The sequence below is a fragment of the Panthera uncia genome (genome assembly GCF_023721935.1).
Source record: "Panthera uncia isolate 11264 chromosome A1 unlocalized genomic scaffold, Puncia_PCG_1.0 HiC_scaffold_17, whole genome shotgun sequence".
NCBI classification, from domain to species: Eukaryota; Metazoa; Chordata; class Mammalia; order Carnivora; family Felidae; genus Panthera; species Panthera uncia.
Window position 1 is genome coordinate 22,417,699 of NW_026057577.1, and position 26,320 is coordinate 22,444,018.

The 26,320-nt window shown below is 36.0% G+C and overlaps 1 protein-coding gene across 1 annotated transcript in view; it reads right to left on the minus strand.

The window, feature by feature from the left end:
- The window catches only part of FBN2 (fibrillin 2), a 257,434-nt gene that overhangs the window by 166,815 nt on the left and 64,299 nt on the right, over nucleotides 1-26,320 (minus strand). Inside the window, exons 6-7 of the mRNA XM_049648459.1 lie at nucleotides 19,078-19,275; nucleotides 5,561-5,686 (exon numbers count right to left, since the gene is read on the minus strand). Of these exons, the coding sequence (XP_049504416.1) occupies nucleotides 5,561-5,686; nucleotides 19,078-19,275 (324 nt within the window). The remainder of the gene's footprint in view (nucleotides 1-5,560; nucleotides 5,687-19,077; nucleotides 19,276-26,320) is intronic.

The following is a 26,320-nucleotide window of genomic DNA, read 5'->3' on the forward strand; positions in this document are numbered from 1 at the left end:
GGATTTTGTTAAAGTTTATGTATTTTTGAGAGAGAGAGAGAGAGAGAGAGAGAGAGAAGAGGGGAGAGGCAGAGAGAGAGAGGGAAAGAGAAAATCGTAAGCAAGTTCCGCACTTTTAATGCAGAGCCCGAAACTGGGGCTCAAACTCATAAACAGTGAGATCGTGACCTGAGCCGAAATCAAGAGTTGGATGTTTAACCAACTGAACCACACAGGCTCCCCAAAAAAGGATTTAAAATTTTTTTTTAACGTTTTATTTATTTTTGAGACAGGGAGAGACAGAGCATGAACAGGGGAGGGTCAGAGAGAGAGGGAGACACAGAATCTGAAACAGGCTCCAGGCTCTGAGCCGTCAGCACAGAGCCCAACGTGGGGCTCGAACTCACAGACCGCGAGATTGTGACCTGAGCCAAAGTCAGCCGCTTAACCGACTGAGCCACCCAGGCACCCCTCCAAAAATGATTTTAAAAGGATAGTTTTGTGGTTTCTAAATTGATGACCTAAAAAGTTTTATGTGCTTCCAGTGTTTACAACCCCCCTATTTAAATATAAATTTTAATATGTAGTTTCCCTGTTGGAAAACAGTCAATGAATCTATTAATTATTTATTTTCAAGTTAACACATTTTTGGTAATGTGAGTAAAAGAAAGCACTTTTTAGTTCGGGACAGAAGATTACTTTCCATGGTTTATCAAAGCAGAGTTGGAACTGCAACTAAGGATACTGTGCCAATGAGTTTCATGAGCATAAATAAATATATTTGTTGTCACAAATCTCAAACAGTGAAGTGCTGTGGTAATGGAACAAAGCTGAAGACTCTTCAGAATAAATTGCAAACAACTATTTGACATATAAAGAGCCATTGAAGGGAAGCTTTCCAATACAATGATGCTATTTTCCTGCCTTCCATTTAAGCCAGGAAAGAGTAAGTAGCTCAGAGAATGTTAAAGAAGGTATAGTCTGGAAGGCGGGGATCATGCAAGGACATCTGGCATCTACCTGCGCTTTCTCCAAGTGGACTGAAATTCAGAGTAACGTATTTCATTATAAAAAAGAAAACTACTGGGCCCTTCTAACATACGCTTCCATGTTATAGTGATGTGTGCGACTTCTCCTCTCCATTTAAATTTAATGGTTATTTGGATGAATGAATCTCTGAATAAAGTAAGCGAAAAAACCTTCCCTTTGGATGTGAAGAAATAGTTTATTCCAACAACAGATCATTTTCCCCGCTGTACAACCGAACTGGGAAAAGATTTTGGAGCCAAAGTGGCCCAGGAGAAATACAACTTGACTTCAGTAGACCTGAGGGGCTAAACTGAATCTGGGACCTTAAGTGAGTGAAGAGAGGAAATAATGGATTCTCCCTTAGACAGACAGACAAGACAGGCATGCGCGTGCGCGCGCGCGCACACACACACACACACACACACACACACACACACACAGAAATGAATACTCCTTTCTGCTTTGGGCTCAGATTGTCAAGTATGAGAATCCACCCAGCCAATGATATAAAACGAAAAGAAACCTCAAGACAGATACTGAGTCATGCATTTCAGACACTGACTCAGGAGATGAAGGCCAGCTCACCATTTTTTTTTTCCACTTTGGTATAAACTATATATGTCCAAACTTAAATATTCAGCAGGACAAGCCTTTCAGGATAAGATTTTAGTTAAGAAGACATCCCAATGAACAAGCAGAAGACAGTTCTTTTAAATAGATAGGGAAGGTCCCTGACCTTAGAAGTAATACCTGCATATGATCAAGAGGGACAATGACACAAAGGTCTAAAAATGCCAAATTGCACTTCACATGTATGCTCTTTGTCTCCGAATGGCAACCAGAGCAAAATAAGATTATTAAGAAAATGAAAAAAAAAGTCAGATGAAGGCGAAATTCCCATAATAAGGAACACTGGCCTCTTTCCAAACACAATTTTAACTCTGGCCCCATATTTTACCTTCTTGGGCATTCAACCCAAGTCAAGGAAATTAACTGATTATACACCCTACTCCCAATTACTCAATACACTCAATACATATTTTTTTTAGGAGCCTCTGCAATACAGCAGCAGAAGTTCCAGGCTCTGGGATACAGCAATAAACAAGACAGAGTTTTTTTCCCTCAAGGATCTTATCCAATGGTCAACAGATACACACCAAAAAACAAAACAGAACAGTAACACAATTTTTTAAAGTTAATAAGCTCACTTTGCTGTTAATGCAGCCACCATTTCCCCAAATCACTCAGATTCAAAATGTTGGTTACCTTTCTTATTTCTTCTCTCTCTCTCTCTTTTTTTTTTGAGAGAGAGAGAGAGAGAGAGAGAGAGAGAAAGGGAGTGAGAGAGAATCCCAGGACGGCTCCACACTATCAGCACAGACCCTCATAAGGGACTGGAACTCATAAACCATGAGATCATGACTTTAGCTGAAGTTGGATGCTTAACCAACAGAGCCACCCAGGTGCCCCTTTCTTATTTCTGAACAGACCCAGTAACTTAAAGATTGAAAAAAATATTTCTTTAGAGAATTTCATTGCTGTATGAATAGAAATTGAGTATGTGCTAAAGAGAAACAGAAAGGGTATCATTTTCATGTAAATCTTCCAGCACTACTATGTTTTATGCTCACATTGTAATCCACATAGAAAACTAAAATATCTTACCTTTGACAGTGGGTCAAAAGTAATTGCTATGGTTACATTTTTATTTAGGGCAATTACTAACTTTACATTCATGTCAACATTTTACACTGACACTGTATAAACTGTACATAAACTGACAGTAATTCAAAGCTGTTGCTGAGTGTAGCAATAGTTTACTGTCTTTCCAGATACATTATGCTACCAATTACATTAAATAGTTTTATGTAAGGAAATACCACTTGATATTTTACATAAAAGAACACTATTACTTAAGGAAAATTGATAATAGTTACTTTTAAGACATATCCAAATAAATAGGACTTATACACAAAGTAAAGGCTTCATAAAACCTTTAGTTTTCAAATTCTAATCACCACTTCTTCCAATTCTGCTATTCCCCACCAATCCCAAATATTAAATCATATAATTCTTTCTGGGCAATGCCTAAGTGGATTTGGCTGTCTGGGCAGGAAGTAAGAAAGGAGAGGACTGGACTCAGGCTCTGGGTGGTGCCTACATTACATCAACAGCCCCCTTTCCTAAAAAACATAGACAAGTGCGAATAAAGAGTTGCACTGTCTCTCTCCAAACTCTGCCTTGGCTCTATATGTTGTTTTGATGAAATGTGATGTAGAAAAGGCTCACTCTATTTTCAACTAAGAAGAAATACATTGTATGATGATTAATGGGAAAATGTCACAACCACTTTCATCAGTCAGTGGCTGTGCCTTCTCACCTACAATCAAACCCTGTCTTTGCTCCTAAGTCCACGACCCTTGCATCTTGTTTGGATAGTATTTCAGAAGTAAAAAGTGAAGCAGAATGACAAAAGTCATAGAATAACCCCAAAAGAAGCCAGGAAGGAAATGCAAGAAGTAGCGGGGACACAGCAATATAACCCAGACCTTATGCAGGTCCCCAACTCGCTAGTCCAATTCCTATGCTCGCTTAATTTCCCCATCTTCCAAGTATTTTTCTTAACCTTTCCAAACAGGCAGACTTTGGTTATCAATATTGTATTGAAGCAACATAAACTACATGGACATTCTTCTTCCTCAGAGTTTCAGAGAGAATTTATTGTTTTTTTTTTTAAATAATTAACCACATTTTACTACCTTGTCTTTGGGGGAGCATGAAATTAAGTCATAATGATATAAAATATATAAAATTGTAAAGATTAACTTAAAGCAGAACTAGAAAGGCAACAGGGCAAATATAAAACATAGAATGATATATTTCCCCTGGGTTCATGAAATTATGATTTCTGGTGTGGAAATCATAGCATGGATACCCAGGCCTCTGGTTCGGTTTGCCTCTACCTCTTGTCCAATACAACAGTTGGTATTCCTGTTTGTCTTCTATAATTAAACTTTAGATTTTACCTTTTTCCCATTTTTTTCCCTACAAAGAAAGATAAGACTTTTTATAACTAAGCAACAAAAAAAAAAAAAAAAAAAAAAAAAAACCCAAATACTGCCTTTTGGAAAGGGAAAGATTAGAAGACTTAATTATGTACACTAGAAGCTGAGTTGAGTTTAGTTACTGAAGGTAAATGGGTCTAAATAAACTTGTGACAATTTCTTCGCAGGAAGCAACTATAATATATATTTGCTACTTTTAGTGTACATAACTCGAAAAATACTTCCACATAAGATCATAGCAGGCATACGGAATAAAGTTTCAATTTACTGAATTTCCCATGTAACTTCAGATTCACATTTATCTACCTCAGGTAAGCCAGAGTGCCAAAAACCAATTTCTGGAAGCAATTTTTTCTAAACTTTCAGTAGACAAGTAGGTTTATGTCACAAAAAATTAGAATAAACATAATATTTGTCTTCAGAAAACTATCTTAATGGAAATAAATCGATGTAAGTAGTAATTCTAAAGATAAGCATTATATTTCAATACTACTAGACATATACATTATTCTAAGTATCCATGTTAGGAAAGCTAGATACCTTTAGAAGCTTCCTGAATTTTCTAATAGTGATAAAACTTTTGATCACATGTAAATTTAACAAGTGATTTTAGTCTATCTGAGGAATGCTTATGGAGTGCACATTTCAAAATTACATTCAATTCACATTGAATATAATAATCACATTACACAAAATTATTAATTTTTGAGATCTTTATTTGAGTAAGCTATTCTTTCACAGAATACCTGTCGTGGTATTTCCAAATTCTGAGTCACTTAAATGTCCTTTTTTTTTTTTTTTTTAATTTGGCAGCCACCAAGAAACAATATTCAATAAAAAATCCAAATACTTTATAACATAGGACAGAGTGCCACCTTCTAATGCATCATTTAACACAGGACATTGTACTTCACTCAGAATTTTAATCTTTGATACAATTTTGTAAGTAAAATGGAAAACGACCTTATTAAGGAAAAATATAAAAGGCTGGATTATTCCCATTTCCACTGCAACAAAGAAACTGAGATAACATACCCCTTGTAAAATGTTCATTGGCTCTTTCCAAATCAAGCCCATTAAATACACAAACCAAGGGGGTGCCTGGGTGTTTCGGTGGGTTAAGTGTCGGACTCTTGGTTTCGGCTCAGGTCATGATATCCAGGTTTAGTGAGTTCGAGCCCCCCGCATCAGGCTCTGCACCAGCAGCATGGGTGGGTAGCATGGAGCCTGCTTGGGATGCTGTCTTTCCTTCTCTCTCTGCCCCTCCCCGACTAGTGCTGTCTCTGTCTCTCTCAAAATAAATAAATAGACTTAAAATATATATATATAAACCATGACAAAACTATTCTAACATCTATGCCTTTATTTTCATATTAAAAAATTGTAATTCTGATTAAATTCTTCCAAAATTCAAAATGAAGTTATGACTTTACTGGATTCAGAGTCATCAGTAAGACAGACATGTCCCCCAAAGTAAAGACACTCACCTTCACATTTCTGGGTAGTTTCACTCTGCTTGTGGCCAGCAGGGCATTTGCATTCAAAAGAGCCCACTGTATTGATGCAGTTTCCTCCCTGGCATATGCCAGGAATAGCCTGGCATTCATCAACATCTGTGGGAAGAAAGGACTGTGAACATAGATACCACTAATTTTCAGAATATTTATATATATTTCTTTAATGTACAGAAAAAGTTGAGCTGCTCTCAAGAGAATGGTGTAAGGGGAACTGGGCCCCTTTTGTAAGCATATATTTTAACTTATATAAATCATGTACGTTATAAATCTCATTTTCGTTCTTGATAGTTTCTTCTGGAATTTTATTTTGAAAATCCATCCTTGTTGTTATGCGGACAACCAATCTCTTGCTTAGATTTGCTGCAGAACACTTTTGGATGTGTTCCCTCTCCTGGTGATGGGTACACAGTATACCTCCGGCTTCTCACCACCTCAGCACACGATACAATGAAAGTCCCTACCATGTCTCTTTACGGAGTTGAGTACAGACTGTGAAGACTTAAAAACACTCTTCATCCCTTTGCTGTCAACTCAGGGCAGAATTACTAAATCAAAGTATATATACATCCAACATGAATATAGTGCTCAACAGTCAGAACGCCTTCATACCACCAACAATCTGTACACCGATGAGTAGTTCCCACACCCCTGTTGTCCATGAGGACACTTGAGTTTTCTCTTCCCTGCTAACACATGATATAAATATCCAATATCCTAATTTTCTTTGGTCTAATAATTATAAAGGGATATTAATTTTAGTTTTCACTTCTTTAATTATTCATTTCTATGCATGTTAGCTTTTAGATTTCTTCATATGGAAGTTACCTGTTCGTATCCCTTAAACACTGTTACAGTGAGTTTGTCACATTCTTACTTTTTCTTGTTTTTATTTAAATTCCCATTAGTTAACATACAGTGTAATATCAGTTTCAGGTGTAGAATTACATCATCACACAGTGCTCATCAAGTGTCCTCCTTAATTGCCATCACCTATTTAACTCATCTCCTCCCCCCCCCCCCCCCCTTCCCTCCAGTAATCCTGTTTGTTCTCTATAGTTAAGAGTCTGTTTCTTGGTTTGTCTCTCTTTTTTCCCCTTCTATGTTCATTTATTTTCTTTCTTAAATTCCACATAAGAGTGAAACCATATGGTATTTGTCTTTCTCTGACTTATTTCACTTAGCATAATGCTCTCTACCTCCATCCACATTGTTGAAAATGGCAATATTTCATTCTTTTTGATGGATGAGTAATACTCCAGTGTGTGTGTATGTGTGTGTGTGTGTGTGTGTGTGTGTAGGCCACATCTTTATCCACTCATCAGTCTGATGGCATTTGGGCTCTTTCCATAATTTGTTGATGATGCTGCTGTAAGCATTGTGGTACATGTATTCCTTTAAGTTAGTAGTGTCATACATATTATAAATTTAAAACCTTTTCTGCTTTATCTTCAAGCAATTATCTTCCTCATCTTTCAAGCAATTAGTTTCATCCATTTAGGAACCAAAATTCTTAATATTGACAAATGAAATTCAAGAAACTGTAATAAAGACTTTCAGACAAAAGAAGTCTGAAATGTTAAAAGAAATGTTAAAGGAAGTTCTTCAGGAAACATGAAAATGACATGGAAATTATGGTCTACACAAAAAACAAAAAGCACTGAAAATACTAAACATGTTGATAAATTTAAAAGACATTTTTTATTTTTTTAATAGACTTAAAGATAATCAGTTGGTGAAAATAACAACAGCAAAATAATAATAATGCATTTTGAAGGTTATAAAATACATAGAATTAAATAGTATAACCACAATAGCATGAAAGATTGAAGGCAGAAAGAGAAGACTACGGTCATAAAATTATTACACTGTAAGTGAAATGGCATATTAATATTTGAATATAGGCTATAATAAGTTGTATATGTAAAGACAAACACTAAATGTTACAATTTTAAATAAAACTAACATTTTATAATTTTAAAAAAATACAGCTAATAATCCCATTAAGGAGATAAAAATTAAATACTAAACTAGACTCTAATTGAGGCAAAGATGAATAAAGAATAGGTGGGACAAAAAAGACAAAAAGATAGTAAGATAATAGCTTTAAAATCAGTAAAACTGATAATTATCTGAAATTTAAATGGTATTAGCAATTTAATTAAAGGCTGAGGCATTCATATTTGATTTACAAGAAGATGTAATTTTACACTGCTTATAAGAAACCCACTTTTACAGAGACAGCTTAAAAAGTAAATGGCTGAAAAGATGTATCATACTCAATCAAAAGAATGCTGAAGTGGCTAAGTTACTATTATGTAAAGTATTCAATAGAACAAGAATTGTTACCAGGGATACAGATGGATATTTCATAATGACAAAGAGGTCAACTCATTAAGAGGACACAATAATGCACACTGTATTAGTGTGAGCCTGGATGGCTCAGTTGGTTAGAGTCCAACTTGTGATTTTGGCTCAGGTCAGGGTCTCATGGTTCATGAGTTCGAGCCCCACGTGGGCCTCTAGGATTCTCTCTACCTCCCTCTCTGCCCCTTCTCCCCCAAATAAAAATAAATAAAACATTTAAAAAATAATTCACATTACATATATACACTGCTTATAAAATGTTAAGCACCCAGAACAAAAAGTGACAGAACTGAAAAAAGAAACAGACAAACCCCCAATTACAACTGTAATTGCATTCCGTAGTAACTAACTGAATTGCTGAAAATCAGCAAGGATGCCTAAGACTGAATTATACTTTCAACCAACTTGTCCTAGTTCATGTTTGTTGAGCACCCCACCCAACGTTAGCAGAATATATGTTATTTTTACACACTGAATATATTACCAAGACATACTATATTCTGAGGCCATGTAAAAAAGACCCATTAAATATAAAAAAATTAAAATCATACATAGTATTTCTCTAAACATAACAGGGTTAAACTAGAAGTTAATAATATAAAGCAGCTGGAATACCTCAACCATCTGAAATTTAAACAAAATATTCTGAAATAATCCATGGTTCAAAGAAGAAATCATATGAAAATTTAGAATACAGCATATCAAAATTTGTGGGATGCAGCCAAAAGCAGTGCTAAGAGATAAATATGTAGCATTAAAATGCTTGTTTTACCAAAAGAACAAAGTCCTTAAAATCGGTTACCTGAGTTTTTACATTAAGATATTTGAAAAAGGAAGAGCAAATTAAACCTAAAGTAGACAGAAGCAAGAAAATAATGATAAAACAGAACAACGGTTGAACAACAGAGATAATCAGTAACTCCAAAACCTGGCTCTCCGGAAATACAAATTAAACTGATAGGTCTGTCAAGACAGAACAAGAAAAAGGTATGGGGATATGAATGATCAGTATTAAAGAATAAAAGTGGGCACATCAATACAGATTCTATAGAGATTAAAAGGGTCAAAGGAAATAGTATGAATAACTGTGTAGCAATAATTTAACAATTTAGATAAAGTGTACAAATTCCTTGAAAGAGAGCCACCAAGGCTCACTCAAGAACAAATCATCTGAACAGACCTACATCTACTAAAGTTAATTTAACTCATACTTTAAAGTCTTTGTCCAAAGAAAACTTCAGGCTGAGGTGGCTCTGCTGTTGAATCCTTTCAAATACTTAAGGGAGAAACAATACCAGCTGTACAAAAATTCTTACAAAAAAGAGAAGAGGGGACAATGGCAGACCCATTTTGTTGGACTAGCATAGCCCTGACCCCAAAGCAGACAAATATGTTACAAGAAAGAAAACAACAGAATAATGTATTTTTGGAATAGGCACACAAAAATTGTTAGCAAGGCAATTTTAGTCATATATATAAAAAAATTAATACACCATGACCAAGTGAGGTGAATGCCAGGAATTTAAGGTTGCTTCAACATTCAAAAAAATCAATCAATATAATTTATTATATTAACATGTTGACTAAGAAAGAGAAAACACATGATCATATCAAATGTGAAAAAAGTAAGGGACAAAATTCAACACTATTTTTTTTTTTTTATAGAGAGAGTGCAAGTGGGGAAGAAGGACAGAGGGAGAAAGGGAGACAGAGAAAATCTTAAGCAGGCTTCACAGGGATCATACATGACCTGAGTCATAATCAAGAGCCAGATGCTCAAACGACTAAGCCACCCAGGTGCCCCTTTAAAATCTCAGTAAACCAGGAGACTCTTGAGGAGGAACCAAGATGGTGGAACCACATAAAATCTCAGTAAACCAACGGAATACAAGGGAACTTCCTCAACTTGATAAAAGAGTCCATAGCAAAAAAAAAAAAAAAAAAAAAAAAAAAAAAAAAAAAAAAAAAATACAGCTAACACACTAGAAAGCATTGAGAAAACTCTTGATTTGGAGTTTTTTAATCTGTCATTTACATCCATGTAAATTTCCCTTAATTTCCCTCTCTGTGAAAGGTAATAATTTCTAATTCAGCACAGGGTTATGAGAAAGAAAATATATTAAATATATTAAAAATATATAAAATTGTATATAAAAATGTAAGCTTATACAAATTTACACTACCTATTAAAATCTATAGGGTAACATATTTATTAATATATCTTTAATTAAAAAATACTATAAGTTCATTGTAATAACCTTAAAGTGACAGAAAAATAGAAAGTTAAAGAGATACCACTGATACAAGTCAGCAGTCTGTTCTTTGAGACTTTTATTCACAAACATAGAGCATCAGTCTGTTCATAGAACAAGAATAAGGTCACACTTCTTCTGAATCTTGCTTTACTTTCATTAAAAATATTTTGTGGATACAACTGTAAGTCAGTATACATTGATTCGCCCTATTAGTTTTTGCTAAGTCCCCAAGTTTGGTGTATCTTAGAGTATCTAAATTAGAGAATTTAAGCCTACAAAAGAGTTTAGCATCTTTATTATTTCTTCCTCACTTTATCTGTCTATAAAAACTTACAAGTCCTAAGTTTTTTATATTGAAATTAAAGTAGATTTTGTTTTCCTATTAAAGGATATCTGATCCAAACAGAAAACAACTAGAATGAAATACAGAACAAGAAATTTATATACTGAACTGTTTAATTCAGAACATTTCAAACCACATTACTTTTAAAATGTACTACATTTCCACCCTCATTACAGTGTGGTATAAAACATCCCTAGAAACTCTTTTCCTGGCAGATAAACCAGAGAAAGAATATCATGATATAAGTTGAAAAACGAGGCCAAACCTATAAATCCCTTAATAGTATTCATAAAATCTTTGACTACATATTTAGTAGATTCAGTAATTTTTCAAAGGAAAAAAGCAAACCAATGTTACGGGGTTTATTTTGTAATTGCCTAAAAAGTATTTTCCTAGAAGGAAAAATGAAACCTTTGTTTTTGAAGTATCCTAGACAACACAGCCATACAGCATTAATTTCTTTTAGATAAAGTTAATTACTAAAATGAAAAAGGTAACTTTGAAGCAATCTTGTAGAAATAATCAACTTGAACCTAGAAGTATACACGAGTATTCTCTCTATATAAACAAAAAAGCAGACCTCAGATCTTCAAACTATGCAAAATTTTCTTTCTACATCTTCAAAGTGCTAGCATATGCAACTACTAATGTCTGATTAGTTTTCCTCTGTCGCTATTTCAAAGATGTGCTTTCTTTCTGTTCAAGCACAAACTGACTCTTTAAATGTTGAACAATTTCAAATAACATGTAAGGATTTCATAGAATAAAATTAATTTTTTACTCAAGTTTTAATTTAAATTCCAATTAGTTAACATACAGCGTAATATTAGTTTCAGGGTTAGAATTTAGATAAAACTTTTGAAACTTAAAAAACCTTATATAATCCCTTCAGTGTATGCCTATTAAAGTTATAAATAATATAATAAGGTAATAGTAATTCTATTTTATGAACTCATTTATTCTCTAACTTCTTTAAATAAACTTGCCCTAAAAGATTAAACTGATTTTATTATGTAAGTATTATATGGTGTATTATTTTTAGTTCACATTAAAATATGGAAAAATGTGTGCACTGGTACAGGTATATAAAAAATTTAATTTATGTCTGTGGGAACTAAGGACCAATTCCTACTACTATATATTTAATAGCACATGGTTTTCTAACTTTGTCACCAAATGAGATCCATTTTTTAAATTTAAGTTTTCACCCCTATACTCCATAGATATTCATACATTACTAGTATTTCTAAAAAAAATGAATGCCAGCCATTAAGAACAACTGGAGAATAGCTTTGTCTGTACCTGGAATATGACAAATATGGAGTATTATGGCAATCACTCAACACAGTGTGAATCGGCCAGAATAACTAATCACGTATTCACAAAAGTTCAAATGTTCAATAAGTGATCATCGCAACAAGCAAATATTAGTTAAGTTACTCCCTGTAGGACTCTGAACTTGGAATGAAAAGAACACAGCATGTTTCTCTGTCTGAATCCTCCTCAAATCAACAAACGTCATCATCCTTTATCCTGGTGTCAAAGTCAGAGATGCAGGAGACAGACTCACCATCTCCCTCCCACTGATCTTACTTGATTCCATCAGTACCAAGTACTTCCTTCCCAAATATGCCTCCAGTCTTCCCTCTGCCTCTATTCTGGTCTCGCCCTTCATCACCGCTGCATCAACTTTCACACTGTTGTTTTTCTTTTGTTTGTTTGTTTGTTTGTTTGTTTTGCTTCCATTCTGGTCTCCCATTACACTCTACAGAAACAGTCAAGTAATTTCATTTAAATATAAATCAAATCAACAGAGGTCATCCCCTCACAAGTCTGCAGACACTGCCACACTGTTTTCTGGTCTATGAGTTGCTCTAGAGAAGTCGGAGACCAGTTTGGGTACTTCCTTTAAAAAAATACTTGCTTATTCTTTCTTATTAGGCCAAGGTGTTCCATTTATCTTCTATTTTTATTGAGGGTTTCTGTCTTCCAGTCTACAAACTGATAGCCTTATCCATTTTAGAAAATTCTTATTTTATCTCTTTTTCAGTTCCTTTCCTCAGCTTTTAGTCTGACTTCACTGAGTATCAGATTCTTTATAATCATTGCTTATTTACTGTTCGCTGACATTATGATTTGTGATTTCCTTAATCTTAACATTTGTCACTGATTTTTTTCAGTTTTATGTATGTGTGTGTGTGTGTGTGTATATGTGTGTGTGTAGAAATATATATACACACATATACATATATGTACGCATTTCCTTCTGTTAGGTAAAGTTTCAAATCCCTCTTCCGCTTCTTTTTTGAGTACTATCAACCCACTTTTTATCTCTGGTTGTCTTTACTGAACTCTTATAACTCTACTTCAAGCAACTTTTAAAAGAAGGCCCATATTGTTTTCCATTTCTTTAGGCTAAGAAAGGATATAAATCTTGTGTTTATTTGGATAATTCTTCTTTGAAGCATGTTCACCTATGTTTCCTTATGTTTTTTCTTTTCTTTTCTTTTCTTTTCAGGTTTTACATGTAGGTACTCATCTTTCAATGGGGCCATTTCCTATTGAAACAATAATGGGGAGAGCCCAAAAAGAAATGAGTTGGTGTGAAAGACAGTTCTGTAGGAACTATTTCCTGATATCTGCTCACCAAACTCTTTCCCACTTTTTTCTTCGTCCTGGTATTAATTTTTCAACTTTTAGGTGGGGGTGTGCCCCCCCCCCCCCGACCTGCTCTTTCACACATAGACTCTCTGAGATGCTCACTGGTGGTTCCCACTTCCTCTCTTCCCTTCCTTCTTGTTCTCCTCCTCCGCAGGGACCACTCCTGGGCTGGAAGGCTGGGCAGAAGGTACTAGAGAAGGCTTGCCTTCAAAGACTCTCTTTCCGCTATCCCTTTCATTACTCTGAGGGTCCGCAGGAGCTCTCTCACTCACACAGTGTCCACTTCTCCAACAGGACATCCCCAACCTCTGAAGAGACTTTCAGAATGCTGATGCGGTAAATCCTCAGAAGACTCTCCCTGTCTCAATGACTTCCCGACAGCTACCTATGTGTTCATCGCTGCTTTCAACTGGGGGTAGCAGAATTTTATTTCAGAAGACCTTGTTTTCAATTACTGATTTTCTTGTTAGTTTTTGAGTTAGAAGGAGGATATTCTGTTATCTTTTTTTTTTTAATTTTTTTTTCAACGTTTTTTATTTATTTTTGGGACAGAGAGAGACAGAGCATGAACGGGGGAGGGGCAGAGAGAGAGGGAGACACAGAATCGGAAACAGGCTCCAGGCTCCGAGCCATCAGCCCAGAGCCTGACGCGGGGCTCGAACTCACGGACCGCGAGATCGTGACCTGGCTGAAGTCGGACGCTTAACCGACTGCGCCACCCAGGCGCCCCTGTTATCTTTTTTAAGTAAGAGTTGCGATAAGCACCGGGTGCTATATAGAAGGGCTGAATCACACCTGAAACTACTATGATGCTGTATGTTAACTAACTGGAATTTAAATACAAGCTTAAAAAAAAGTGTATGGCAATGGACTTGTTCTTAATGAAACTACATTGTGTGTAATTTGCCTTTCAAGTAACATCATCTGTCATTAAGATATGAGTGTTTGCAAACGTATGTGTAAAATCACATGGGAATAGCTGAATGCTTATCTCATTGAATCTATATTGTCTAGGAGTGCCTGGATGATTCAGTTGGTTAAGTGTCTGACTTCAGCTCAAGTCATGATCTCACAGTTCATGAATTTGAGCCCTGTGTCGGGTTCTGTGCTGACGGCTAAGAGCCTGGAGCCTGCTTCGGATTCTGTGTCTCTCTGTCTCTCTGTCTCTCTGTCTGTCTGTCTCTCTCTCTCTGCCCCTCCACCACTTACACTGTCTCTTTCTCAAAAATAAACATTAAAAAAAAAAAAAGAAATAGAGAAACTACACTGTCTGTAAACTGTCATTCAAGTAACATCTTCTTTCATTAAGATACATGTTTGTAAAAGTATGTTTAGAAGTATATGGGAATAGCTCTATGCTCAACTCATTGAGGCTTCACTGTGTACAATGTATCTTTCAGGTAACATTCTCTTTCATTAAGATATAATACACAACACACACAAATACCACCCATACATGATTTTAAAAAAAGCTTCTACAATTAATTAGGCTTAAGTAAATTTTCTGGATTGTATAGGAATGGCTTGTCTTCACAGTTTGAACAAAAGTTAAATTTTATAATGGTCTGGGTTAACTAGCTCAATGTAGACAGCCCAGATAAATTTGTCTTTAACAGTTCATACTAATCAAATGAACCAAATCTCTCTCTAGGTTGTGCTATCTAGAAGGCCTAGAAATAACTTTTTACTGTGGGTACCTTCTTCTCAAACTATGACTGAAGGATTACCCAGGCCTGCTTGGGTTCAAGTGAAGTTCAATTTTTCTACATTTTTCACGTGCATCCTGAGTAAAGGAATGAGGTATTTCTGAACACTGACACCATTTGAAAAGAACACACACCAGCATTTGTTTTGCATGGACTGATTTAGGGTCTGTACTGCTGTTTATTTATTCAAGTCCTTGTCCTGTGTGCTAGCTAGGTCCCGACTCCATCATGTATGTCTGATTTCGCACACCTCTCATGTTGCATGGAACAAAACAGAGGCTCAATGTCAGTCTGTTACTATTACCTGTTACCAGGACATAGCAAAAGACAGAATTTGAGGAGGAGATTTCTCCTGCTATATTTTCAGTTTGGGAAATGGATGGAATACTTAAAAGGCTAATTCCTAAAAATCAAATAACAAATTAGCATCTATGCAAATTTTAATATAGTTTTTAAAATTATAAATGCACCCTGTTCATTTGAAAATCTAAAAGATTCAAAATCAGGTACTATTATTCAGTAAAATATCCCTTTAATTCGAGTAGATTCAAAAAGACTCTAAAGATTCAAAGACAATAAGAAACCATAAGAAAATAATACAACAGATACATGTGGCAGTTTCTGATATATTTAAAATTTGTATATATTCTTGGAAAAGGGCTTAATGTCACTTTTTAAACTAATTCACTTGTTCTTATGATAGCTTAAACATTAAGGCCCATATTAACTTTGATTGGATATTAATAAAATGAAAAAAGTACAAGACTTGGGAATAAAGGGAGAACACAACTGGCTCTTAACCTGCAAAGACACAGATCGTTATGACTGAACACCAAGCACCCTAGGAATGTGAACCTGACAGTGTTTACTTAAGTCCACAAAGACATCATGGCAACAGTTAAAGATGTGGGGGTAAAAAAAACATACTGGTCTCTTCATACCTTAATTTTCTTTAAGTATCATCTTAATTTTGATTTAATTACCAACTTTATTTAAGTATCATCATAAAAACAGATTTATAACCTAACAGATCTTACACTCTAGCTGGGGAACAGTAAAGGCAATAAAGACAATAAATAAGCAAGTATATGAGAAAGTGATACGTGCTACAGAATAAACAAAAAGTATTACCCTAGTAAATCTAGTATTACCCTAGTAATCTAGTAGATCGGTAGAGTATTTTCTTTTAAAAGGAACCCATATGCATTTTGTGGAAATCTACATCTAAACAGTTATTTTGTTTATTATAAGATCATATTTATTATCAGATCATATTTCGTGTCTTCTGAAGCCAAAGATAAGGCAATTCACTAACTGCATCAACTAAAGAATAATATTATGTTTAGAACTTTAGAAATGTCCTTTTCTGGTTAATATGATCCACATTTTAGAACCAATATTAACCTATTTGCAGTCAACATCTATGCATCTGAAATTTATTTTTAACTCTACAAAAATTTTCAATTATCCTATCAAAAAGAGAGCTATTATTTTAAAAAGTATGACACATACATATCATGTTTTATCACATTATTTTTTTCATGCCATGTATCTTCCAAATCAACCTGGCAATGTATCTGAGAAACAGTCTAGGAATTTAAAGGGAAAATGAAATCACAGTAAGATGCAGTCTTAAAATAGCCTGAACTGAGGATCAGCATTTAATTGAGAACCTTGTGATCATGCCATGAGTTTGAAATAAAGCAGAACTTTTTAAACTTGCTTTTCCAGATATTTTAACCATGTGGCAAGTTTCATTTTCCTCTGGTTGCTGTACTTACCCATTATATTTTTAGGCAAATGAAACTGAAAACTTTATCTTCACTGCATAAACAAAATCAAATAAATAATCTTTCAGACATTACTAAATCCCGAAGGATATTTTGGAAATCTGAGATCAGATCACACATTTTAGCAATTGTGTTCAGAAAAACTAGGCCTCTCTGACAAAATACATAGGTAAAAAAAAAAAGAAAGCCTAAGTACAGATATAGAAGATGAGGAGAGTGAGTGATTTGGGATGTTTTGGTTGAGGTTAAGAGCTTTTTCCCCAACCTGGACTATTTTTATGAAATATGGTTTTTGCAAGTATGTTAATCTTAATCCCAGTTATTAATTCCAAAGATAGTCATTGAGTATCTACCACATGTTAGGGACTCTTCCAGATGCCTCAGAGACATTAATGAATAAAACAGATTTATGACCTAATGGATCTTACACTCTAGCTGGGGGAGAGTAAAAGCAGTAAAGACAATAAACAAGCAAGTATATCAGAGAGTACAATGTGCTATAGAAAAAGCAAAAACTATTACCTTAGTAAATCTAGTCGGTATTAATCTAGTAGATCTACGTAGTATTTTCTCTTTAATACGAACCTATATACATTTTATGCTAATTTATATCTAATCTAGGAAAGCTATATAGTATGATAAATACTATATAGTATATAGTATGTCTTCTATAGAAAATATTGTTGCTTTATCAGAATCTCCGTAAAATCAAACTGGTAGTCATATCAAAGATACAGAATTTTATTATCCATACAAAACAAGGGATTAAAAGTGACGTTTCCACAGTTTCCATATTAGAGCTGACCTGTGATAAGTATAAAGAGACAAAACACTAACAGCTGACATTGCTTCTATATGCAATTCAATGAAAAGTTGCTAATCTACTAAATTGCCGGTTCATTCCTTGGGAACCCCTATAGCTGTGATTGGAAGAGTTTTGAAAGAGACCAGTTTTTAACATTTATAAACTAAAAGGTTTTTAACTTTTATAAAACTACAAAACTAACCAAAATCTTTAGAAGCCACCATCAGCAAATTATTTATAGCAAATTATGCAGAGCACCTAAATGGTTATTATTCAGTAAATTGAAGGTATATGCAAGCTTCCCAAACTACAAATCTCACTTGAGTTTGGAGATACTGGACTGGTTTTCCACAATATGCCATTTACAGACATTGGATACATGACATCTGGCCTGTGACGCTGGTTACTAACATCAGTTCGAAAGACTTCAGGAATCTAACTTTGTATATGATTTCATTATAACAAATAAACCCAGCTCCTCATGTCTCAAATATGAGTAATATTTCTCTGAATAAAAGTCATTTTCCATTTTCCTGTGATCCTTCTGCCACTTGAGAACTCATTACAGAGCTATTTCCAAACTCTAAAAATGGGTTTAATATACATATGATATCAGAGAAGTGGCAAAAAAAAAAAAAAGGGGGGCAAGAATTGTGGCCGCTGAAAATTAATTAAAAAAATTATCCAGTACAAACATAATGTTTGGCTACTTGGGTTGGAGTCTACTGTTGTAGCATGCTCGGGGCCCCAATCTAACCCTAACATATAAAATATTCACCAAGATGTGGTTGGGAAGATTGCCTGGAGACCAGATTGCAACCACTTGAATTACAAACTCTTAAAATTGTTTTTATGTTTATTTATTTTTGAAAGACAGAGAGATAGAGAGCACAGGCAGGGGTGGGGCAGAGAGAGGTGGTGGGGGAACACAGAATCCGGAGCAGGCTCCAGGCTCTGAGCTGTCAGCACAGAGCCCGATGCAGGGCTCGAACTCACAAACCATGAGATCATGACCTGAGCCGAAGTCGGTCGGATGCCCAACCTACTGAGCCACCCAGGCGCCCCTTGAATTATAAACTCTTAACTGCATTCACCTACAGAGTTCACACTTTGCCCCTAAAGATTCTATTAATAACAATGTCAGGCCATTCTCTTCTCCCTATTACCTAAAACCAGATTCCATTATCTTGAAGGAGAATACAAGAAAGAGAAAGACTGTCCAGGGTATTTACGCATGTATCTTTCAGGGGTTGTGGAAAGGAGCGTGTAGTGCTGCCTGGATGAAGATATAGGAGTGGTTTCTCTAATTATATGAGATATTTTAATCTATTTTTTTTATTTTCCCCAATTTTTCCTACTATCTCTTCTCTTCTCCATTTATGTCAAGAGCTGAAAAATAATTATCCATTAGGTGGCTAACAAAAAGTCATCTCTAGTCAGGCTTGCTGATGAGGCCCTTCTCAGGAATGGTGGGAGGTTGAATGGCATTAGGTATTAGTGGCAGATGGATCGTCGGAGTGCAGTGAAAGGAGACCCACACGTGGGAAGTCTGTGCAAACTCACCTTGGCAAGCTCCGGTCCGGATGTTGGGGATAAAGCCCCGTCGGCAGGGCTGAGGCTGGGCAGGACACATCTCACAGGGGTGGCCCCAGGCCCGTCCAATGGTGGCACAGCACAGAGTCTTAGTGCAGACAATGCCTGTCAGCTGCCCTTGGCACATCTGGTTGTTGACCTGAGTGAAACAAGGGCCTGTCCTGTAATCTGGAATGTGAAAGAAGATGGAAAGACAGGTTTTATGACCATACGCCAGTCTTACACCAGTAGCTCCAAATACATAAAACAGAGGCTATTACTTCTGACTCAAGTGTCTAAAGACAAAAGGCTGGAAAGTTTCATTTTGAAAAATACCTAATTTTTCGCTCATGAGGAGTGCATTAGGAGACTTCAATGTATTTTACACTAGACACTGTAAATGGGTAACTCAAGGGCTGTGTCTGGGCCACAGATGTGTTTTCTTGGCCTGCATAATGCTCTGAAAGAATTTAAATTACTAGCCAACATTTTTAAATTGGGAAATTCGCATGAAATTTCTATTTCTGGCTTTTCTTGAAAAGTTGGAAGATCTGGCCACGCTAGGCCTGCCGTGCTACATGGCAGTGGGGGAGTGAAGTGTGTCCTTCTCTAGGACACCAAGATCCAGCCACCCCCTATCCTGATACTCTCCACTCACTGACATTCCTCACCTCCACACTGATAGCACCTGCTTTAATGACTCTTTACCTAGCAAAGATTTTCCTTCCTGACTGGGTGGACACGAGGTCAGAACATTAGAAGAGAACCAATAATGACATATCCTTCCGTATCGCAGATATATTTAAACAGTCTGGCATGTCTATAAACATTAAGTTCTAACAATCTGATTTCTGTTTTCATGTCAGCCTGTTTACTTCTATAAGTTCAGCTAAATTCACCTAAAAAGACTGTACTAACAAGGCCCATAGTCAGGATTCTTTCTAGAGAAGTTAATATTATATACAACCTCTGTTCTCTACAAGATGGCTGCACCATTGTTGATCTGTTATGATAATAACATTAGCAAATGCATGCCACAGATCATCTACAGACAGACCTCTATGCATAGTAAGGACAATCCATGGGGACTGTTGCATCTCAAAGTGTAGACCATGGATCAGAAACATATACACTACCTGGGAGGTGACTAGACATGTGGACTCAGGCCTCAGCCTCCATTCACTGAACGAGAATCTACATTTCCACAAATACTCAGAAGATTCATACATAACTTCAAGTTTAAGAAAGACTGATCCAGATTACAGGCAACTTGAAAGCTAGGCATTCTAACTCTATCTTGCTTTCTCCTATAACTCACCTCAAGGAACCTTTTAGATGACCAGTATTTACTCTTTTAAACAGAACTGAATCATTAACCAAACAGTTTTTCATTTGAGAGCTGCTGTTGCTCTTTCGAGAGACACAGGAAATCAGAGAAAAGTGAGTTTCCTGAAGACTGACTAATGAAACAATTCACATTTGTTATAAAACTACAACAGAAATATGTGAAAGAGGCTCCCCCCCCCCCCTTTCACGGAGACTGTATGAATACAGTTGATTAACTCTTGGGAATGTAAGATGATAGTCAGGATTTCCTGATAAGCCCTCATGCAAATGACATAATTCCATGTGAAGGGGAAAGCCAGAACAAGTTTACTTCAGATTTCCAAGAACAAAACAATCTCACATTCAAAGGAAGAAGAGTCAATAATATTGGTAATATTTTTATGAAAAATGTACTGGAAAAAGCAAACTTGGATATGACTTCACACTCAAAATGCTAAGCTAGAAAAACTGTGATATCATCTGAATGCTATCGTATGACAAACACAACTTAAAACCACATAAACTTTCCATTTTTTTAACAAAGACTATGGCTTTCTCCTAGAGAGGAAAAGCATATTTTTAAAGTTGAATATGAAGAAAAAATCTAAAATAGGTAACTTCTTTACCAAGCTGGATTAACACTCTGTTACTCTGCAGCTGAACTTCAACAAAAATAGCTCATTTTAATCCCTTACATAAGAACAACAGATGTGCTGGCTGCAAATGCAGTATACGTGTGGATATGTCAACCTTATAAACAAGCGTGCTTCCCACACCACAAATTGCCAGGTTGTAAATTTCTGAAACCTATCTACTGTCCTTCACATAACACATTATTTTGCCATTTTAAATTAAATACTAGACTCAGTAAATTAAATCAAGTTCGAACCAGTGGGGATAAGTCTGTTTTTCACAAAAGATATAGAACTCTTATTTTTCTGTGGATTCTTGCTCACACACCTTACGTTCACATTCTGTATACTTTTAGGATTCCCAGAGAGAAGCCTGCATATACCCTCTCTCATAATCCTATCCTTAAGTAAGCCGTGTTGTCTGGAAATTCATTCCTTCTTCTAACTTCTAACTTCAACACCTTCTTAAAATGATGTCCTCTCAGTCTGGTCTCTTTGGAGAAAAAGATTGTCTGGACAAGGAGAGCTGTTTATTCTCTGAACTGACCTTTCCTGTTGAAGGCTCTAATGAAGCCAACCCCCTCCCCTCCTGGAAAAAGAGCCTACCATTACTTATTTCCTTTGTCTACCCTGTATTTGCCACCTTACAAACTGTGCAGAACTATTTTCTTACAGGACTACATTTTGCTTTCTGGTTGGCAACTGATTAGTTTAAAAACTTAAATTACTGGGACACCTGGATGGCTCAGTCAGTTGACGGTCCGACTCTTGATATAGGCTCAGGTCATGATCTCACAGTTTGTGAGATCTAGCCCCACACCGGGCTCTGCGCTAAAAATGCAGAGCCTGCTTGGGATTCTCTCTGTCTCTGCCACTCCCCTTCTCTCTCTCTCTCTCTCAAAATAAAACATGAACATTAAAAAAGTAAAATTTAAAATTACCATGTCATTCAAGAATATACTAGTATTACAAGTTAGTATTCAAGAATTACTAACTTGTAAAATATGAACAAGGATCAGCTCTTGAAAGTGGATTTAGATTTCTTGCTCAGATTAAGTAAAACACTCTGTCCCAAACTTGGCTACCATTTTAATTACAGTCAAAGAGCCCTAAAACAATTTGGTACTGTAGAAAAGGATCGTGCATTTTTGTCATCAAGTTTTCAGCAGGGGCTAACTATTATTGTATACCACACCACCCATTCATAGTCAAGGACATCCTCACAGTGCATTAGCAAAGATTAAAAGGAAAGAACTGCTTAGCACTTTAGGTGTGCTGGGACCAGTGGTTTAGAAGCCATATGACCATACCATATGACCAAGAATATGTTTTTAAAAAGTAGCCTGTGAAACACAAATACTGTTATTTTGATTTGTTGATATCTAAGTGCAATGTAGCATCTTAACTTGTTTTCTTACAGTTTCATTTTTACTCCCATTAAGCAACTGGTGCAAAGAGAAACCTCATCAAAAATTGGCTGCTCCCTGCCTTTTTTTTTTTCAAACAACATCATTAAGGTTTCATGCATGGGACATAAATTCATCTATCTTAAATGTACAATTCAATAACTATTAGTGAATTAATTGAATTGTGCAGCCATCAGTACAATCTAATTTTGGAACACTTGCACTGCCCCAAAAGGTTCCTTATGCCCATTTCCAGCTTCAGTCGACCACTAACCTTTCTGTCACTATAAATTTGGCTTTTCTGTACAATTCATGTAAGTGGAATCATATAATATGTGGTCTTTTCTGCCTGGCTTCTTTCACTTAGCATAATGTTCTAGAGGGACATCTGTGAGATAGTAGGGTCCTAGTGTTTCGATCCTTTTTTACTACTGAATAGCTTTCCACACTGCATCTGCTAACCAATCAGTTGTCTGCTGGGTTGTATGGTGAATTTATATTTAACTTCTTAAGAAACTGCCAAACTGTTTTTCCAAAATAGATCCACCATTTTATATTTCTATTAGCAATGAATGAGGGTTCCAATTCCTCCACATTCTTGCTAATATTTTCTATCTTCTATCTTTGTTATTATAGCCTATGTTACCATTCTACTTGAAATAAATACAATTGAATATATTTGGGAATTGTAATATAATTTCACAAGTCTTTTTAAGATGCTAACCAGTGTTAGATAACCAAATTAAGCATTACTGCTGTACAAATAGACAACCTTTGAAGAGGTCTCCAGAAGGTAAAGACAGAAAGAAACAGGTATGGGGAAGGATCTGGGATTGAGGGGATAATATTTTTTGTTGTTGTCATTTAGTTTTTTTGCTTATTTTTTATTTTACATTTTTGTTTTGTTTTATGGAAGAGACAAACATTTCTGAAAGCCGTTGGGAATGACCAAGCTGAAAGGGAAGGCTCATGATTAGCGAAGAGAATAATAATTTCTAGTATAAGATCCCTGAGGAGTCAGCCTGGTGGTGAAACTAGAATGTGCAAGGGGGTTATCCTTAGGAGAAGGAAAGCACTTTTTCTTGCAGTCTGAGAAAGAAGGGCAGGATGCACAGAGATGTAGGTGTATTTAGAGTCGAGGAAAGTGAAACAATGTCCTTTCCCACACCTTCTATTTTCGTTTTGAAACAGGTGGTGGGGTCAGCTGGGACTCAGTTATTTGGGGCTGAGATGGCAGTGCACCCACCAGGACAGGGAGCTGATGTGAGAACCCGGCGGGCTCCCAGGTGACAGCCAAGGTACCAGGGTTTCCCTAGGGCAGATGAACAGGATGTCCTGATATAAGGATTAATCTGCCTCTCTGGGGACTTTCCCCAGCATCCTCAGGCAGCTGAGGGGCTCACTCAGGAGCTGGGTTTATAAGGCGTAGGGTTTTGTCTGTCAGATGAAAAAAAAATTGGAATGGCCAAGGAGTTGAAGGTATCGTTACACGTATTTTACAATAATAAACCATGAGATCTGTGCTAGATGAAACAGGAAATGGGGAAAAGGAGGACTAATAAATTAAGAAGTGGGAGAAAGCAGGAAGATCAATGGACTAGGTGTCTCCATGAGGCTTCACATGAAGGGAAAACAGTCACAGTGACAGCAAGACATCAGCTGCCTGTGTGACTATAGTATCATTCACTTAACTGCCAGGAGGATGCAGTAAACTACACACTGTATAATTTAGGGAAGATACCACACATACTGTAATGCAAATGTCATCCCCTGGAGTTGTATAATCGATGGCCCCTTTAGAGGCCATCTACTGTAACCACTAGTCCAACAATGCCATAAGATGTCCAGAACTCCATCCATTCCCACTTTAGTATACAAAGAACCGCCTGATCCTAGAAAGCACATGAAAATATGTGGGAGTTTCCATCAAGCTGCACATTATTTCGAGTTAGGCAAGAAGGCATTTCCATTCTCAGGAACCAAAGAAATGCAATGTGTAGTCGAGTGATCACATTGTGTGGAAGCTACAGACACGAAGGAATATAACTAAGAGGCGTGAACTGTGCGTAATTAGTCTAATGATCCTGGCTTTGGGATGGTCTCCTTTCAGTAATGGAGTTTCTGACAAATAACATTTTTTAGTGCATTCTATCATGGTTTTAATTGAGAACCTGGTCACTGCACCAGCTAAAACCTTTGATCATAGACATCACTGGAGCAGGGAAGGGAACTCCGAAATTTATAAGGGATGATAGAACAGTTTCCTTAGTTTCAACAAAGTCTGCCCTGAATGTTTACAGATCCGGATTTCATGCTCATCAAATATTCAGAGTTAAATACACTCAAGCAACTGAAATGGTAATAGTCTTCCTGGATAGAAAAGCATCCATCTGCCTCAGAAAATTTTAGAATTCAGTACAGAAATGTTTAAGAAAATCAAAGCCACTAAATTAATATTTTTGCTTTATGGAATCCGTGCAAAAATTATGTACCTGTAATGTTTAACAGCTTTTGTCCCTGTCCATCAGACTGCCTTGTAACCACAAAGTAATGAAGTGACTTATTTAGAATGATAGGTTTTTAAAATTTTTAAATGTTTATTTATGAGACAGAGAGATACAGAGCATGGGTCGGGGAGGGACAGAGAGAGAGGGAGACACAAAATCCAAAGCAGGTTCCAGGCTCTGAGCTGTGAGCACAGAGCCTGATGTGGGGCTCAAACTCACAAACCGTGAGATCATGACCTGGGCCGAAGCTGGACGCTTAACCGAATGAGCCATCCAAAGGCCCCTAAAATGATAGTTTTTTAAACTTAAAATGTGCCTACGCTTATATACAGGATTGGACCATTTAAGTGAACTTATAAATTTATATTTATATAATATATGTTTATATATTAACATATTCATATTACAAATTTATGTCATATATTATAAATTTCTATTTATAAGTTTGAGTATTTACATTTACTTTTTAATTACCTTTTTAAGAGTTACTTGAGTGCTTACAAGGGTTTTTAAGTTGCACAATTGAAGTGCTTAAAAATTATATGCATTTAATATAAAAAAAGCAGTTTAACAGATATGGAGGTGTTTCATTAACTACGTATTAAATTGGAACCAAATATTGTTTAAAGGCCTTTTAAAGTGACTACTAAAATCTGCTTGATTTATTAATAGATTATAGATACTTATAAGTTGGATTTAGAAGTTCAAGGGATATACCCTAAGGAGCTAAAAGCGGGTACATGAAGAAGTATCTATGCATGCAGGTTCACAGCAGCATCATTCACAAAAGCCAAGAGGTGGATGCAACCCAAGTGTATATTGACAGATGACTGAACAAAAAAAATACTTCCAATAGAATACTCTTCAGACCTAAAAAGGTAGGAAATTCTTACACATTCTACAGGACACATGAACCCTGAGGGCATTATTCTGAGTGAAATAAGCCAGTGACAAAAGGAAAACTATTTTGTGATTTCACTTACATGAGGTACCTATAATGATCACATTTATAGGGGCAGAAAATAGAATAGTGGTTGTCAAGGGCTAGGGGGAGAAGGGAGTACAGAGTTGAACAGGAATGGAGTTTCAGGTTTGCAAGATGTAAAGAATTCAATGGATGGACAATGATCACCACTGTTGTATAACAATGTGAAGATACTAAAAGCACTGAACTACAGTCTTAAAAATGCTTATGATGGTAAATTTCATATTACCTGTATTTCACCACAATTAAAAAATATATTTTTTAAGAGCTCAAGGAATAATCAGGCTTTTAAAGCATATTTACGTAAAGCAAACCTGAAGTTTTAAGACCAAAATAAACTGAGTCCTTTTCATATACTGAGTCACCAGCGAGGGCACT